The sequence below is a fragment of the Sorex fumeus genome, unplaced genomic scaffold (genome assembly GCF_029834395.1).
Source record: "Sorex fumeus unplaced genomic scaffold, SorFum_2.1 ptg000011l, whole genome shotgun sequence".
Taxonomy (NCBI): Eukaryota; Metazoa; Chordata; class Mammalia; order Eulipotyphla; family Soricidae; genus Sorex; species Sorex fumeus.
This window is the reverse complement of record NW_026606068.1, coordinates 5,382,357-5,397,720: the sequence shown is the minus strand read 5'-3', so window position 1 is coordinate 5,397,720 and position 15,364 is coordinate 5,382,357. Positions and strand designations below refer to the sequence as shown.

General features: G+C 58.8%; 1 protein-coding gene across 1 annotated transcript; it reads left to right on the top strand.

The window, feature by feature from the left end:
* The first annotated feature begins 172 nt into the window (after positions 1 to 172).
* On the top strand, positions 173 to 15,164 carry NMNAT1 (nicotinamide nucleotide adenylyltransferase 1). The gene is made up of 6 exons (XM_056110992.1): positions 173 to 344; positions 428 to 560; positions 11,760 to 11,887; positions 12,763 to 12,946; positions 13,943 to 14,085; positions 14,754 to 15,164. The coding sequence occupies exons 3-6, from the start codon at positions 11,773 to 11,775 to the stop codon at positions 15,146 to 15,148; spliced, it is 837 nt and encodes a 278-aa protein (XP_055966967.1). The 5' UTR covers positions 173 to 344; positions 428 to 560; positions 11,760 to 11,772; the 3' UTR covers positions 15,149 to 15,164.
* The last annotated feature ends 200 nt before the right edge of the window (positions 15,165 to 15,364 follow it).

Below are 15,364 nucleotides of genomic sequence, written 5' to 3'. Positions count from 1 at the left end.
AGCCGTTGGGGGCGTTGGCGCGGGCGTGGGTTAAACGGAAATTGAGAGCCAGCGGCGCCCCGGCCAGGTCAGGCTCCAGGTTGGGGCTGGAAGTCTCGATCCTGTTTCTTAAGACACCAAGAGCCTGGTCAGGCCCTCGCTGACCTTCGACGGCCGCTGCCTGCACCGTCCTCCAGGGCCTCCCTGGACCGTCCGGGCCCGGCTTCCCGCCTCCCGGGCCAGGGGCGCCAGGGGAGCTTCTGGGACCCCTGCGTCTGGTCAGAGCTCTCGAGGGGGGCTGCCTTCCAGGGGAACTCTGTCCAGCCCCCCGCCCCGGAAGGCGTGCACCTAAAGCCAACAGCAAAGTGAGCCCCCCGAGGTGCACCCCGAGGTGCGGGCGGGACCCGGCCGGCCCGGGCTCCCATACTGGACCTTGATTGTGTTCCAGGGGGACGTGTGCAGGGAAAGCCTCGCTTCAGCCCGCGCAGTGTCCCGGACCCGAGTCAGCAGCCGCCTGGCCCCCAGTTTCGCGTGACCCGTGCCTGGGTGCAGTGCCCTGCCCTCCACCTCCTCCTCTCTGGGTGAGTAGGGACGCGGAAGTGGGCAGCGTTTGCACCCGTTTGCAGCTCGGTGCCAAGCCACTTGGGCCGGTCCTCGGCTGGCCGGGAGGGAAACTTCCTACTTTCTGCACTGGACTGGGTGGGGGCAGCTCTTCCTGACTCCTGGGGCCCTGGGGTGGCGGAGGTATCCCGAGGGATGCTCCCTTGCCCACCCTCTGCGCTCTGTCGGCGGGTCATTGGGGATGGCAGTAGTCGGAGGTTGCCTTGAGGTCCAGTTCTCAAAAGCTGGGAAGGGGGGTGGGGTGGGATTGAAGGTGGGGTGACAAGAGCAAAGAAACTGAGGAAGGATGGGCAGTGAGGGGGGTCACAGAAGAGAGCTGGGAGCTGTGGCTGGGCAGAGACAGAGTGTGGACGCTGGCTGGCTCCCCCGTGGCGGAACCCAGTTCATTTCCAGCTCCGCATTACATCTTCTGTGCCCCAGAGTGCAGAGCTAGGAGATGGAACCCTAGAGTCACAACCCTTTGGGGGTCTCACAGAGATCATGTGAGTCACAGCTGGGGGAGCACTGACCCCTCCCTGCAGCTGGAGGGAGTTAGGGTGCTTCAGCCTGGCAGGAGCTGCTCCAAGGGGGTGGGGGGGAGGGAGCTCTGGAGGTTGACAGGAAGCCCCATGGGGGCTGGAGGGAGAGTCAGAGAAGCCCCCCCCACACACCCCTCCGTGGGTTTCAGGTTCAGCGTTGTCCCCCATATAGTGGGGGACAGCAACTCCCTAGCACAGGAGAAAACTAAGACCACAATGACACCTTGCCCCATCCAACCCCCCCAACAAAATGTGCTGCCCTCAGATTCTTGGAAACTTGGACTTCTTTTCAGGGTCTACCAGTAGATAACCTGGCCCCTCTATAAGTCTTTTTGTTGCTTTTTGGTGTTCATTTGTTTGGGGGCCATACCTGGTGGGGTTCAGGATTTACTCCTGACTCTGTAGAGTGTTGTATAATTTCAAGGCGGAAATCCAAAATATCGCTGGATCGCTGGGGTGAAGGGCAGGCTTTACATGTGGGAGTCTCGGGTTCAGTCCTCAGAACCATGGAGTCCCCTGTGCCCTGTGCTGGGAACCACCCCTTAAGCCCCCAAACAAGAGCAGCAGCAAAGATCGAGGCTCCTAATCTTTAGAAATGGTCGGGGGGCGGGGGCTGTGCCAGGTGTGTGCCTGACACGTGTCAGGTCCTGTGTGATTCTGATTCTTGCGCTGCTCCATGTGGCCTCCATGGCAGCAGAATTGATAGTTCGAGAAGGCAAGTTCACAGATGGAAACCATCAGGGGCCAGGGCCGTAGTACAGTGGGTGGGGCACTTGCTTTCTATGCAGCTGACCCGGGTTCAATGCCCGGCACCCCAAGCCTGCCAGGGATGATACCTGAGCTTCAAGAAATCATCAGTTAGGGCTGGAGCCATAGCACAGTGGGGAGGGCATTTGCCTTGCACACGGCCATGCCGGGATCGATCCCTGGCATCCCATATGGTCCACCCGAGCACTGCCAGGAGTTGATTCCTGAGTACAGAGCCAGGAGTCACCCCTGAGCATTGCCGGTTGTGACCCCAAAAAGCCAAAAAAGAAAATGATCAGTTACAAATTTCCATATAGTGAAAAGTGGTGGATTTAGACTTCAGATATTATTTGAAGGTGGAGTGAAAAGAATTTCCTGCTAAAGCGTTGAGGGGAGAAAAGAAACGCCTAAGGGGGTGTTTGAGGTACCTGACCTCAGCCATGACATCACTTCATCTGGGGGTGGATCAGGTTTCAGGACAAGTGGTTGGAAAGAAAACTTTGTAGCAATAGTAACTTTGAGATACCTTCAGTTTTTGTTGTTGGTTTTTTTTTTTTTTTTTTGAGGCCACACCTGGCAGTGCTCAGAGCTTACTCCTGGGTCTGTGGTCAGGGATCACTCCTGTCAGGGCTCAGGGGACCATTTGGGGTGCTGGGGATTGAACCTCAGCCAGCCCGCTGCATGCAGGGCAGGCTGTACCATCTCTCTTCCCGCCAAACTGGGAGACTTTTAGCCAACCTGCATTGGTCATGGGGTTTGGGGCAGGGGGCTGTGTCAGAGTAGTAACAGGGCTGACTGCTGGCTCTCAGGGGCCCTGTGTGCTGACTTGGGTTTCCTTTTCTTCACTTTCCACCCAACCCCAGCCATAGAAGGAAACTTTGTGTCCATCAGAGCTGTTTGTGCTTTGTTAACGCCCCCCCCCCCCCATCCCAGGCTATTGCCCTTCTCAAGAATTGAGGTTTCCCTTACTTCTAAGAGTGTGTAACTGTAGTTAAGTGTCCTCCCGTTGTTCATCGATTTGCTCGAGCAGGCACCAGTAACTGTCTTTGGCATATCAATTATGCCATGGGGAGCTTGCCAGACTCTGCCTTGTGGGCGAGATACTCTCGGTAGCTTGCCAGGCTCTCTGAGAGGGGCGGAGGAATCGAACCCGGGTCGGCCACAATCACACACAAACAAATCACAAATCATCCTGTTATTCGTCGATTGCCTCGAGCAGGTCCCAGTAACGTCTCCTTCATCCTAGCCCTGAGATTATCTTCAAGGCTCTTTAGGAGAATGAGACCCATCATTGTTACTGGTATTTGGCATATTGGGGACGCCACGGGGAGTTTGCCAGACTCTGCCGTGTGGGCAGGCTACATTCGGTAGCCTTCCAGTTTGTCCAAAGTAGGAATGACATAATGACATGTCATAATAAGATGTCGCGCGGCCGCAAATGCCCTACCCGCTGCTCCTGTGTAACAAGCTCCTAGGTGAAATCCCTTAAGATCTTTGAATGCACTCAAAAAGTTGGAGATAGAAGCAGATGTTCGCTCTAGGCTGGTGTCAGGATAGAAGAGACTCTGTGTGTGTGTGTGGGGGGGGGGGGGACCAAGTGGTGCTCAGATACACAGTAAGCTCGTCCCGTCCTTTGGAAACAGGATCTTCTTTTTATTACTCCAATTCTCATCTCGCTGCTTTCAGTACCGTGAGCTCCTGCCACCAGCTCCACGGCTAACTTGATTGGAACAAAAACGGGAATTTCCTTAAGCGGCGGCTGCTGCGTGGCGGGGTGGACCTGGAGCCGTTCTTCCCGTCTGCGATCAGAAAAGACTGGTCTTGACAGTGCCCTCTGCTGAACCTGGGGCTCCTTGAGTGGGTGGGAAGTTGGGGGGTGCTGACAGGTGGCCCAGTGGCAGTGCTCCCTGAAGACATGGGTTTGCGGCAGGACCAGCGGGACTCCGGTGCCAGCTTCCAGGTCCTGCTTTGGTATTGAGCCTGGGCCAGGCCGTGCCGGCCAGCCAGATGAGCCCTTGGCTGGAGAAGAGCACTGCGGGGAGCAGAGGAGGAAGAGCAGGGTTGTTGGGTGGCAGCCACTTGAGGCCGGGACCGTCCCGCTGTAGCCCGTCTGCCCTTTGGCCAGGTGTGTGGGGTGCCAGGGTCCCTGCATACACGGCACCTGCATCCCACCGAGCTGCACCCTTGGCCCTGCTGTTTGGGGGAACCTCCCAAGTGGTGCTGAGGGGCGGGGGTGGGCAGTGGCACTGCCAGGAGCTCTTGGCCAGACTGTGCAGGTGCTTTCATGCCTTGCCCAGCCCCGCAGTGCTGGGGGCCGCCCAGCGGTGGGCTGGAGCCCCCCAGGGCTCTCTTCGGCCAGACAGGTGCGTCTGACGCCAGGCTCAGCCTCGGAACCCTCAGGCTGGCCCCTCGAGCCGTGTCCCGGCCCCCCTGCTTTTCCTTCCTGTGCCTCTCAGACTCCTGAGCTTCCTGGGAAAGGGGCCGGGGAGTGGCATGACCCTCTCTGAGCCCACACTCCCCCAAAGAAGGAGGGGGACCCCACCCTGGAGGGCTGTGGGAGGGGCTCCCCACGCACCCGTGGCCACAGAGCTGCTCCCGGCCAGCAGCACGGACAGGTAGTAAAGTTCCGGGGTGGTTCTCACCTGCGGCAGAGGGAGGTGCGTGTGAGCGACGCGGCTTCAAACTCATGTTCCGGCTCATTGGCTCAGGGGTGTGCACGCATGTACAAGCACGTGCATGCATATGCGTGTGTCTGTGCGTGCCCACCTCCCCCACTGCACTACCTCCCTGGCCCCTGGCCTAGAGCTGTTACTGTGAGGACCCCACTGGTGGTCAGCGGGTCAGAGCAGGGCCGGAGGCTGCCCGTACAGTGCTCAGGCCTCCAGGGCTCCACCCAGCAGGATCAGACTAACGGGGCCTCACCAGGCCTGCGTCCTCAGTGCTGCGTGCTCTCAGCCCGGGCCTGGGTTGCTAAGCGGGTGATTATAATATTTATTATTCGCCTTCCTGGTTTTGGGGTCATACCTGGCGGTGCTTAGGGCTTACTCCTGGTTCTGCACTCAGAGGTCCCTCCTGGTGGGCTCGGGGACCCATATGTGTGGGGATTAGACTGACCTGGGCACGTCTCAGGAAAGCACCTCCCTGCTGTACTTCTCTTCAGCCTGGGACTTTTTTTTTTTTCTTTTTGGATCACACCCAGCAATGCTCAGGGGTTACTCCTGACTCTGCACTCAGGAATTACTCCTGGCGGTGCTCAGGGGACCATATGGGATGCTGGGAATCGAACCCAGGTCAGACGCGTGCAAGGCAAACGCCCTACCTGCTGTGCTATTGCTCCAGCCCCCAGACTGGGACTTTTGACTGTGACACGTGTGACATGTGTCTTCCTAGGAATCCTACCTCTCCATCACTGGTCTCAGCGTAAGGAGAGCATAACTACCAAAGACCAAGCCACCCCTAGCCCCGGTAAGTTGATACTTAGGGGGCCGGAGCGACAGTGAGATAGTAGGGCACCTGCCATACGTGTGACTGACAGGTTCGATCCCTGGCATCCCAAATGGTCTCCTGAGCCCGCCAGCAGTGACCCCTGAGTGCAGAGCCCGAACACTGCCAGATGTAGCCCCAAAATAAAAAAAAAAAAAGAAACAATAGGAGCTTACACAGTCGGATGCCTGAACTGTTAGCACTGTGGTACAGAGCCCCGCTCCGAAGGAGCCCACGCCGAACCCCGCAAACAGCTGCTTCAGCGTCCGGGGCACCGGCTCCATCTGGGTGAGCAGCACCGTGAACCCTGGAAGGCGGCAGACCGCAGCGGTTACTCGTTCCGCTGCCTCAGAAGTCTGAGGGGGGGATCAGGGCCGCACCCCGCAGTGCTCAGGGATCACTCGTGGTGGGGCCTGGGGGACCGTTTGGGTGCCAGGGAGCCAGCCTGGGCCGGTCACATACAGGCAAGTGCCCGGCCCGCTGTGCCATCACTTCCGCCCCCCCTTGCCCCCCTTTCTAAGAGAGATGACAGATGCCACAGTAGGCAGTGCTCGGGGCGCTGGGTCAAAGGCTTCCGGGGCAGTGCTTGGCAGTACCTGAGGGTCAGGAAGGGCTGGGGGTGGGGCAGGCTGTGGCAGGGGTTCCGCCCAGGGCCCGGCCTTAGAAGCACACCCGAAGCAGGAAAGATCCAGACACCTGAATAAACAGACCTGAGACTCCACATTTCTTCGGCCTGCCAGGATGTACAAGAAGTTTTTCTCTCTTTTGTCTCATTCCACACCCTCTGCTCAGCTGATTACTGAACAGGTTAATAAGGCATATTTTATGATTTTTGTTTTGTTTTGTTTTCGGACCACAGCCAGCAGCTCTTGCCCCAGCTCTGCTCTTAGGTGTCGCTCCTGGCAGTGCTCCGAGGCCCGAACCCAGGCTCAGAGCATGCAAAACAGGCTCATGCTCCCCCTGGCCCCAACTGCAAAGAATTCTGGCACAAACACAAAGTGCTTGTTGGGGCCGGAGCGGTTGTGTAACAGGTCAGGCATTTGCCTTACATGGGTTTGATCCCCGGCACCCCATATGCTCCCTCAAGCACCGCCAGGAGTTATTCCTGAGTGCAGAGCCCAGAGAAGCCCCATGAGTATCAGGTGTGGTCCCAAAACTTAAAAAAAAAAAAAAAAGCCCTAAAAAGTTTGTTAATTTGATTTCATCTTTTTTTTTTTTTTTTTTTTTACTTTTTGGTTCACACCTGGCAACGCACAGGGGCTACTCCTGGCTCTGTACTCAGGAATTACTCCGGACAGTAGCTCGGGGGACCATATGGGATGCTGGGACTCGAACCCGGGTCGGCTGAGTGCAAGGCAAACACCCTACCCGCTGTGCTATCACTCCAGCTTTAGTTTGATTTCGTATTCAGGTTGTAGGACAACTAATCAAAGTTAACAAACTTCCTGTTGGTGGTGCCAGGGACCAACCCTACTGGTGTACATGTGTGTAAGGTCTCGTACAGACATACGCCTTGGCCCTAGAGGTTTTAACAAACGTGTTGCCAGGGCTGGGGAACTGCTGCCCCGATTTTAAAACTTATCCCTGAGTCTCTTCCCTCTGGGAGCCGCCTGGAGGAAGCCCGGCCCAGCCTTTAGCACTTTGCCGTGCCGGTAAACAGTCCCCGCAGTAGGTGCCGCTTGGTGTCCTGGCGGCCGGCTGGCTTACCGATGGCGAGGAAGGTGAAGACGATGCTGCCGACCAGGTTGGGCAGGAGAGGCTGGCTGCAGTAGCGGGACGATCTGGGCCTGGGGAGCAAGTCAGGGTGTGGGGCCGTGTCCCTCTTCGGGGAGCGATGAGCACGGTCAGCAGAGCAGCAGGAGGCGCGGGGGCGGACTGGCCGCCTCGCTCAGGCCCAGGCACTCACCCCTGCAGCGGGCTGATACTGACACTGCCGAGTCGCAGTGACGGATCATGCTTGCTGCGTGTCTTGGCCTGGCCCACAGGGAGCCCTGGGAATCTCGGAGCAGGGAATTGGCCTGAGCGCCCCCAAAAAGCAGCTCAGGGTGGGAGCAGCCTCCTGCCAGCACCAGCTGCAGCCCCCCCTGCTGGCGTTCTACAAAGATTCTGCTGTGGGCACCATGATTCACGGGCAATGGGAAGGATTTCTGCAGGAGAACATCTCGCGGGCCAGAGCAGCGGTACAGCGCTGAGGTGCTTACTGCGCATGCGGCCAGCCCAGGTTTGATCCCAAGTGCTCCCAGGAGTCAGCCCTGGGCACTGTCAGATGCAGCTCAAAAGAATAAGACATTCCAGCTCTGCACCTCGAACCAGACTGTCCGCTCCCCCCGCCATCCTCCCCCTCCCCCCGCCTCCACTAGGGCGAGTTTCCTGCTGGGGACCAGTTCTCAGTGTCCGTCCCCTGGGCGTTTGTTCTTGCCTTACTGTGTTTCTTCGTCTTCTACCTGAGGGCGATCGTCCTCTGTCCCTCCCCTACTCTCACCCAGCTCTCACGTGCCTCAGAAGGCCCACCTGGAGGGCTGTGGTTTTGATGTCACTTGTTAGCAACTGATAGTGATTAAGCACCTTGGTGTGAGACTGGATGTCCAGTGTAGGAGCCGAGCGGACATGCTGGGTCATCTGGTGTCGTGTCTGCGTGGTCTGCAGGCAGTGGCTCCGGCGAGACCCTGGGAAGGACTAGGAAGTCCCTCCCCTGAGCTGTTTGGTCCTCACGTCTCCCTTCTCCCGCACTCATCCAGCCTCTCGCCCCTGCTGTTCCCACTGCGTCATGACCTCTGGAAGGTGACGCCCAGGAGTGGCGGCCAGGAAAGGGGCCAGAGTACTTACAAATAAAGGACATAGAGCTGCAGCGTCAGGGAGGCGAGCGCAAACAGGAACACCGTCACGTGGCTGCGGGCACGGAAGCGAGCAGTGAGTTTCTGTGGCTGGCTAGTGTTAACATGGGTTAACATGGGTGCAGAAACCACACTGTGCTTCGGTTTCTTGAGACCCTTTGGTTAGACCCCAGAGAGAAAGGGGGTAAATGGACAGAGGCTCCCCGGGCCCCCGTGGGTCCCCCAGCAGCCGCCGACCTCCCGTGAGGAAGAGTCAGTGACGTTGATCATCAGTGTGCATCCTACAGCTCTCCAGGGCCTGAGCTTCCCACACGTGGGGATGAGGCACGGGAGGGCGCCTGCCTTGCGTGCAGCCGACCCAGGCCTGATCCCCTGCGCCCCAGATGGCCCCCCGAGTTCCGCCAGAGCGATCCCTGAGCACAGAGAGAGGGGTAAGCCCCTGGTACTGCCAGGTGAGGCCCCAAAACCGAAGTGAAAAATGGGGTAAGGGGATCTGAGAACAGTGAAGTAGCTGGTTCAGGGACAAACACCGGTTGGAAGTTACAGACAGATTGGGGCCAGGTGTGGGGTCCCTGCCACAGCCCTCGGCTACTCACGCCACGTGTCAGACCAGCAGCGTGGTCGGCCCGCTTCCCGGCCAGATGGGGTCTGTGTTAGTGCTCAGAAAGCTGAGGCAGGACTGGAGCGATAGCACAGTGGGGAGGGCGTTTGCTTGGAACACGGCCGACCCGGGTTCGATCCCTGGCATCCCATAGGGTCCCCCGAGCACCGCCAGGAGTGATTCCTGAGTGCAGAGCCAGGAGTAACCCCTGAGCATCGCTGGGTGTGACCCAAAAAGCCAAAATAAAGGAAGGCCGAGGCTCCTCTGGGCGTGCCAGCTGGTCATCGCCACACACAGGAACTGCGTCTCCTCCTCGGGCTCGCCCCTGCCTTTCCCAACGGAAACTACTCACCCGGGCTGTGTTGCCGCTTGGGGTTAGAGCCCACGTGGCTATTTATAGAAGTCAAATCTATCTTACAAGGGCAGGGGTTTTTCCTCAATGAGAGGTAACTCAAAGGGAGAAAAAGACAGTTTCAAAACCTTCTGAATATTTAAGGCGAGAACATCATTAGAACCAAAAGTAATCACCTAATTCAAATTACTCTTTGCAGGGAATAGCTCCTTTTGTTAATTTTTTTTAAATTATTTTTTATAATGTAGGAGCACTGCTATTCAGCCATTGATTAAGTAGCTTCTTTTTTTTAGAAGTGAAAATTATGAACATTTGGCAAGTTCATCATTAGATTTAATTGTGAACATTCTGGAATGCGGCAAGAAAAGTCAAACAATATTAGGTTTGTTTGAGTTTTTTTTAAGTTTGCATTTAAAAAACTTAAGATTTACAAGCGACTTTATTTGTGTCTACGCATAAGAATTTTAGTTTTATTGGGACTGGAGAGATAGCACAGCGGGTAGGGCATTTGCCTTGCATGCGGCCGATCCGGGTTTGACTCCCAGCGTCCCATATGGTCCCCTGAGCACCGACAGGAGTGATTCCTGAGTGCAGAGACAGGAGGAACCCCTGTGCATTGCTGGGTGTGACCCAAAAAGCAAAAAAAAAAAAAAAAGAATTTTAGTTTATTTAACTTCTGGCTTTGAGATTACACTCGGCAAGCAGTTTCAAGGGCTACTCCCAGCTGAGTGCTCAGAGCATCTCCCAGTGATGCTCAGGGCACGGGGAGTCAAACCCAGGCCTCGTGCCTGTGCTCGGCCCATGAAACTGGCTCTGGCCCCAGCACAACCAGTGTTCCGCAGGTTGGCTGGGCAGCTAAAAGGCTTGGGGCGGGCGTTGGCCATGCACACTGTCGCCCGGGTTGGTCCCTGGCTCTCACGGTGTCCCCCAGGCCCATCAGGAGTGACCCCTGAGTGCTGAAGGAAGGAAGGAAATTTCTGGGTTTCTTTTTTTTTTTCCTCGGAGGGTGGGGGCCGAGGGGGGGTTCCCACCTGGTGGTGCTCAGGGATCACTCCTGGCTGTGCTCGAGGGACCAGAGGGGATGCAGGGATGGAACCCAGGGCCTCACCATGCTGTGGCTCCAAACCCTGAACGTTCTGCCGCCTTGGGCTGGGCCGGGCACTTACAGCCGGAGCCGGTGCGTCCTGGGCAGCCAGCAGTGTAGACGGCAGGCGGTGTGGGCCAGACAGAAGTGAATCATGCAGACGACGGGTCCGGGCAACGGAGGCGAGTGAGGAGGATCCACAGCAGCCGGCGAGAGCTTCCATGCGGCCTCTGCGTCCACAGCCCCGCTGGCCCCTCCTCTGGATCTGTCTGCAACGGGATCCGTGTTCTTTGAGTGCCCCTGGCTGTGCCAGAGCTCACCGGAACCCGACACTCCTGACCTCCGTGATCGGGCTGTCTCGGCCCCAGGTGGCGGATAGGACGGATGTGGGAGTCGGCCTGGATGTGGCAGGGAGAGCCCCGCGACTGAGCAAATGGAGAGATCAGTTTCCCTCATTGCTCCCCGAGCAGCACCTCGGTAGCCCCGGGCCTGTTTTTGGTGCTCCCTGTGGCATACCTCTAGGGAGGCAGGTGTAGGGGGGGAAGGGAGGACCCCCCCAGAAGCCCGAGGATGATTTGAAAGGGGGCTCAGGGGACTTGCTCGGGCGATGGACAGCGTGTCAGTCTTGTGGCCTGCCTGTGGCACTCTCCCTGGTGACATTCCTTCCTCCCTATTTCCTTCACTGTTGTCGTGGCGGGGGTGGGGGGGAGGGGACTGTCACGCCCTAGCACCCTCTCAGCCGGGATGCCCACTGCCCTTGGCATTCCTGACGCAGTACTTGTGTGTGTGAGTCTTAGTGAAGATGCACGGTTTGTGGGTCACACTTCAAGGCTGTGGTACTCAGCCATCTTCTTAAGCGCCACACTAGCTGCAGGGACTGGGGGGTGGGGTGAGGAGGGAATTGCACATCATTTGGCCAGAAATGGCTGCTAGCACTGAGATTGCAAACGGCAGGGCTGCCTGTGGTATCCTTATGGTATGTGGGGTGCCAGGGCTTCAAACTCATGCCCCTTTGCGCGCAAGGCAGACACGCTGTGCCACTGTGCTCTTTCCCTGGACTCCTGTTGAGCTAAAAATGTTTAGAAGGATGGAGTAATTGTACAGTGGGTAGGGCACTTGTCTTGCACACCGCTGGCCTGGGTTTGATCCCTGGCACCCCATATGGTCCTCCAAGGCCGCCAGGACTAAGCCCTGGGCATGCTGGGTGTGGCCTAGCAACAAAACAAAGTTACTCGGATGTTATGCCATCTTCACGGAACTATCAGGATAAATGCTAATGAGAAAGGCTGGGTGGGTGGCTCGCCCGTGAGTGTGGCGGCCTGAGTCTGTCCCGTGGCTGTTGGGAGCCGTCTAGTCGCAGGGCTGGAGGCGTCTATCCTGCTGCTGTGACCTTCCTGGGCTCACTCTCAAGGCAGAGCAAGTGTGGGCAGGCAGACGGGGCTTGCACCAGGGGAAGGAGCAGGCATCTGTGTGGGCACGTGCACCCGTGCCCCCCGGTGCCATGCCTGAGTGTCCCCCCTCCTCTCCTGCCCACCCACAGCTGCACTCCCGCCATGGAGGATGCAGAGAAGACGGAAGTGGTCCTCCTCGCGTGCGGCTCCTTCAACCCCATCACCAACATGCACCTCCGACTGTTCGAGCTGGCCAGGGACCACATGAATGGGACAGGTGGGCCGGGCAGAGACTCGGGAGACAGTGGAGGGAAGGGCCCCTCTAGAATGGGTCACCTGTGGCAGTTCCCTGTGCCCAGAGATGGGCCGTGTCCCCAGATCTCTGTGCTTCCCATGGCCAACCGCAAACAAATGACAGCTCGGTCCCCCAGCACCCCTGGGAATGACACTGAGCCAGAGAACACAGAGTGGCCCGAACACGGCTGGGGTGGCCTCACACCAAAACAGGTTATGGGACCGAGCGCCAGTACAGTGGGGTGGCTCTTGCCTGGCACACGGCCAACCCAGGTACCACGTCTGGTACCATGCATGGTACTCTGAGCACCAGGTGTGGCCCCAAGTTAAAAAAAATTTTTTTAAGATTAAAAACTGGGGCCGAAGAGGTGGTACAGTGGGGAGGGTATTTGCCTTGCACATGGCCGACCTGGATTCGATCCCTGGCATCCATTTGGTCCCCCGAGCACCACCAGGAGTAATTCCTGAGTGCAAAGCCAGGAGTAACTACCCCTGAGTATCACCGGGTCTGGATCCCCCCAAAAAGAACAATGTAAAAGATTAAAAGCTGAGGGAAAGGGGAAGCTGCGTGGTGGGGGGTGGAGGTTGGGGTTTAAAAACCAAAAGCGGGGGCTGGGGAGATGGCACAGCGGGTAGGGCGTTTGCCTTGCATGCGGCCGACCTGGGTTCGATTCCCAGCATCCCATGTGGTCCCCTGAGCACCGCCAGGAGTTAACTCCTGAGTGCAGAGCCAGGAGTAACCCCTGAGCATCGCCAGGGGTAACCCAAAAAGAAAAAAATAAAGCGGATGGGAGGGCATGAAGCGGGCACCCCTGCCCCGTCTCCACGCGGTGCCATTGATTGCGTGTCTGTCCTCAGGAAGGTACCAAGTGGTCAAGGGCATCATTTCTCCCGTCAGCGACGCCTACCGGAAGAAAGGGCTGGTGGCTGCGCGCCACCGGGTGGCCATGGCTGAGCTCGCCACCCAGAGCTCCCAGTGGGTGACAGTGGACGCCTGGGAGAGTCTCCAGAAGCGCTGGACGGAGACGGCGCAGGTGCTGAGGTGCCTGGGCAGGGGGGTGGGGGGCCGGGCCTCGGTCCCGCAGGGTGGGAGGTTTGCCCCCGCCTCCCTGCATGTGGCTCTTCCCTGGCATGGAGCCCATGGGACCTCGTGGCCTGGTGCCATTTGCACACTCGTCACTGCGTCCCGTGTCTGTGGCCACCTGTCCGGCAGGGCACAGCTCTGGCTTCCCCAGTGTAGGAGTCAGCTGACCCGGGAGGTGACAAGGGACCGGGTGGGGGCAGGGCGCGTGCGGTTGCCCTCTCAGAATGCAGGTTCACACCCGCCCCCACACTCAGACCGTGAGACATGGTGTGATGCCGGAACCAGAGTGTTTGCATGTCTACGTGTGCACCTGCGTGAGAACAGTGTGTGTGAGCACGTGTGCACGCCTGTGTGTGCGCGCGCCTACGTGAGAGCAGTGTGTGCTTTGTGTACGTGTGCATGTGTGCACTTGTGGGAGAGTAGTGTGTGTGAGCACGTGTGTGTGCGTGCATGCGTGTGTGCACCTACGTGAGAGCAGTGTGAACATGTGTGTGTGTGCGTGTCCGTGTGTGCACCTGCGTGAGAGCAGTGAGTGCATTGTGTGCGTGCACATGGGTGAGGATGTGTGCGCACGAGTGTGTGTGTGCTGGGGGTTGGCAGCTGTGCCAGTAGGCTCTCTGGCACAGGGACTTCGCAAGGGCACTTTGTGGCAATGGGCTGACTCCCGACCTTCAGCTCAGCCCGGCTGGTCGCGGCCCCCATAGGCCAGAGCCCAGAGCCCAGCGAGGTTCTGGTCCCCGTTTTCGGGGCCCCTCGTCGTCGTCGTCCGCCCTTGGCCTTGGCCTTGACCGTGGCTCTCCCTCGGCCAGGCTGCACTCCGCAGCACTGACGCTGGAAGCAACTGGCCGGGCGTGCCCCCACCTGCCTTTTTCGGCCCCGAGACCCCTGGGCAGAGGGACGGCAACTCGGAGGCGTGCGGGAGAAGCCACATACGTGTGCTTTGCCCTTTCACAGGCACCATCAGGAGAAGCTCCAGGCCAGCCACCAGGAAGACCAGCTGGACTCGCCTGTGCTGGAAAGGCCTGGACGGAAGAGGAAGTGGGCTGAAGAGAGACAGGATCTAAGTCCAAAGAAGGCCCTGGAGCCCCCCAGAAAGGGTCTGTATGTTCCCGGGGAAAGCAGAGTTGACCAGACAGGGCTGATGAGTCTAGGGCTGGGCAAGTGCCTTGGTTCCCATTTCTTAATGAGTGTGTGGGGGGTGAGGAGAAGCTGTCACCTGATGTCCCCGGGGGCGGGTGGGAGCGTGCGGGAAGCCCCGAGCCTATTCTGCAGTAGCCTGCCTGCCGCCCTCCCTCCCTCCCTCCATCCTTCCTTCCATACTTCTTTCCTCCCTCCCTCCCTCCCTCCCTCCATCCTTCCTTCCATACTTCTTTTCTTCTTTCCTCCCTCCCTCCCTCCCTCCCTTCTTCCCTCCTCCCTCTTCCTTCCCTCCTTCACTCCCTCCCTCTTTCCCTCCTCTTTTCCTCCTTCCTTCCCTCCCTCCCTTCCTCCCTCCCTCCCTCCCTCCATCCTTCCTTCCTTCCATACTTCCTTCTTTTCTTCTTTCCTCCCTCCCTCCCTCCCTCCTTTCCTTCTTCCCTCCTCCCTTTCTTCCCTCCTTCCCTCCCTCCCTCTCTCCCTCCCTCCTTCCTTCCCTCCTACTCTCTTGCACCTTCTTCTCCTCCCCCACTTTTCTTTTCCGCCTTCCCTCCTTCCTCCTTTCCTTCCATCCTTTTCCGTCCCTCCCTCCCTCGCTCTCCCGGGCTGATCACAGCTCCTCTCCCAGGTGCGCCCCGGGTGAAGCTGCTGTGCGGGGCAGATCTGCTGGAGTCCTTCGGGGTCCCGCGCCTGTGGAAGAGCGAGGACATCGCCCTCATCGTGGGCCACTACGGGCTTGTGTGCGTCACCCGGGCCGGCAGCGACGCCCAGAAGTTCATCTACGACTCGGAGGTGCTGTGGCAGCACCGCCACAACATCCACCTGGTGAACGAGTGGGTGACCAACGACATCTCGTCCACGCGCATCCGCCAGGCCCTGCGCCGGGGCCAGAGCATCCGCTACCTGGTGCCCGACCCCGTGCGGGACTACATCGCGCAGCACGGCCTGTACAGCCACGAGAGCGAGGAGCTGAACGCGGGGCTCACGCTGGCCCCGCTGGAAAGGAACGCCGCCCCCTCCTAGGCGGCGGGCGTGCGGCACACGCTAGAGCTTTCCGGAGGAGAAACGGGGGCCGGAGCGACGGCACAGCAGAGCAGGCGCTGGCCTGGCCTGACCGCGGCCTGTGTCGCCCCCCGAGCCCCCCGGAGAGATCCCTGAGTGCAGAGTCGGGAGTCAGCCCCAAGCCCCGCCGGGTGTGGCCCAGAAACCAGGGTCCCGGGCCTTGCTGAAGACCCCCCC

What these genes read in the sequence shown, in the direction of transcription:
- NMNAT1 (XM_056110992.1), top strand. Translation starts at nt 11,773, where the DNA reads ATGGAGGATGCAGAGAAGACGGAAGTGGTCCTCCTCGCGTGCGGCTCC. An exon ending in GGACCACATGAATGGGACAG is followed by an intron (nt 11,888 to 12,762) that starts GTGGGCCGGGCA and finishes GTCTGTCCTCAG; the next exon opens with GAAGGTACCAAGTGGTCAAG. An exon ending in GAGACGGCGCAGGTGCTGAG is followed by an intron (nt 12,947 to 13,942) that starts GTGCCTGGGCAG and finishes GCCCTTTCACAG; the next exon opens with GCACCATCAGGAGAAGCTCC.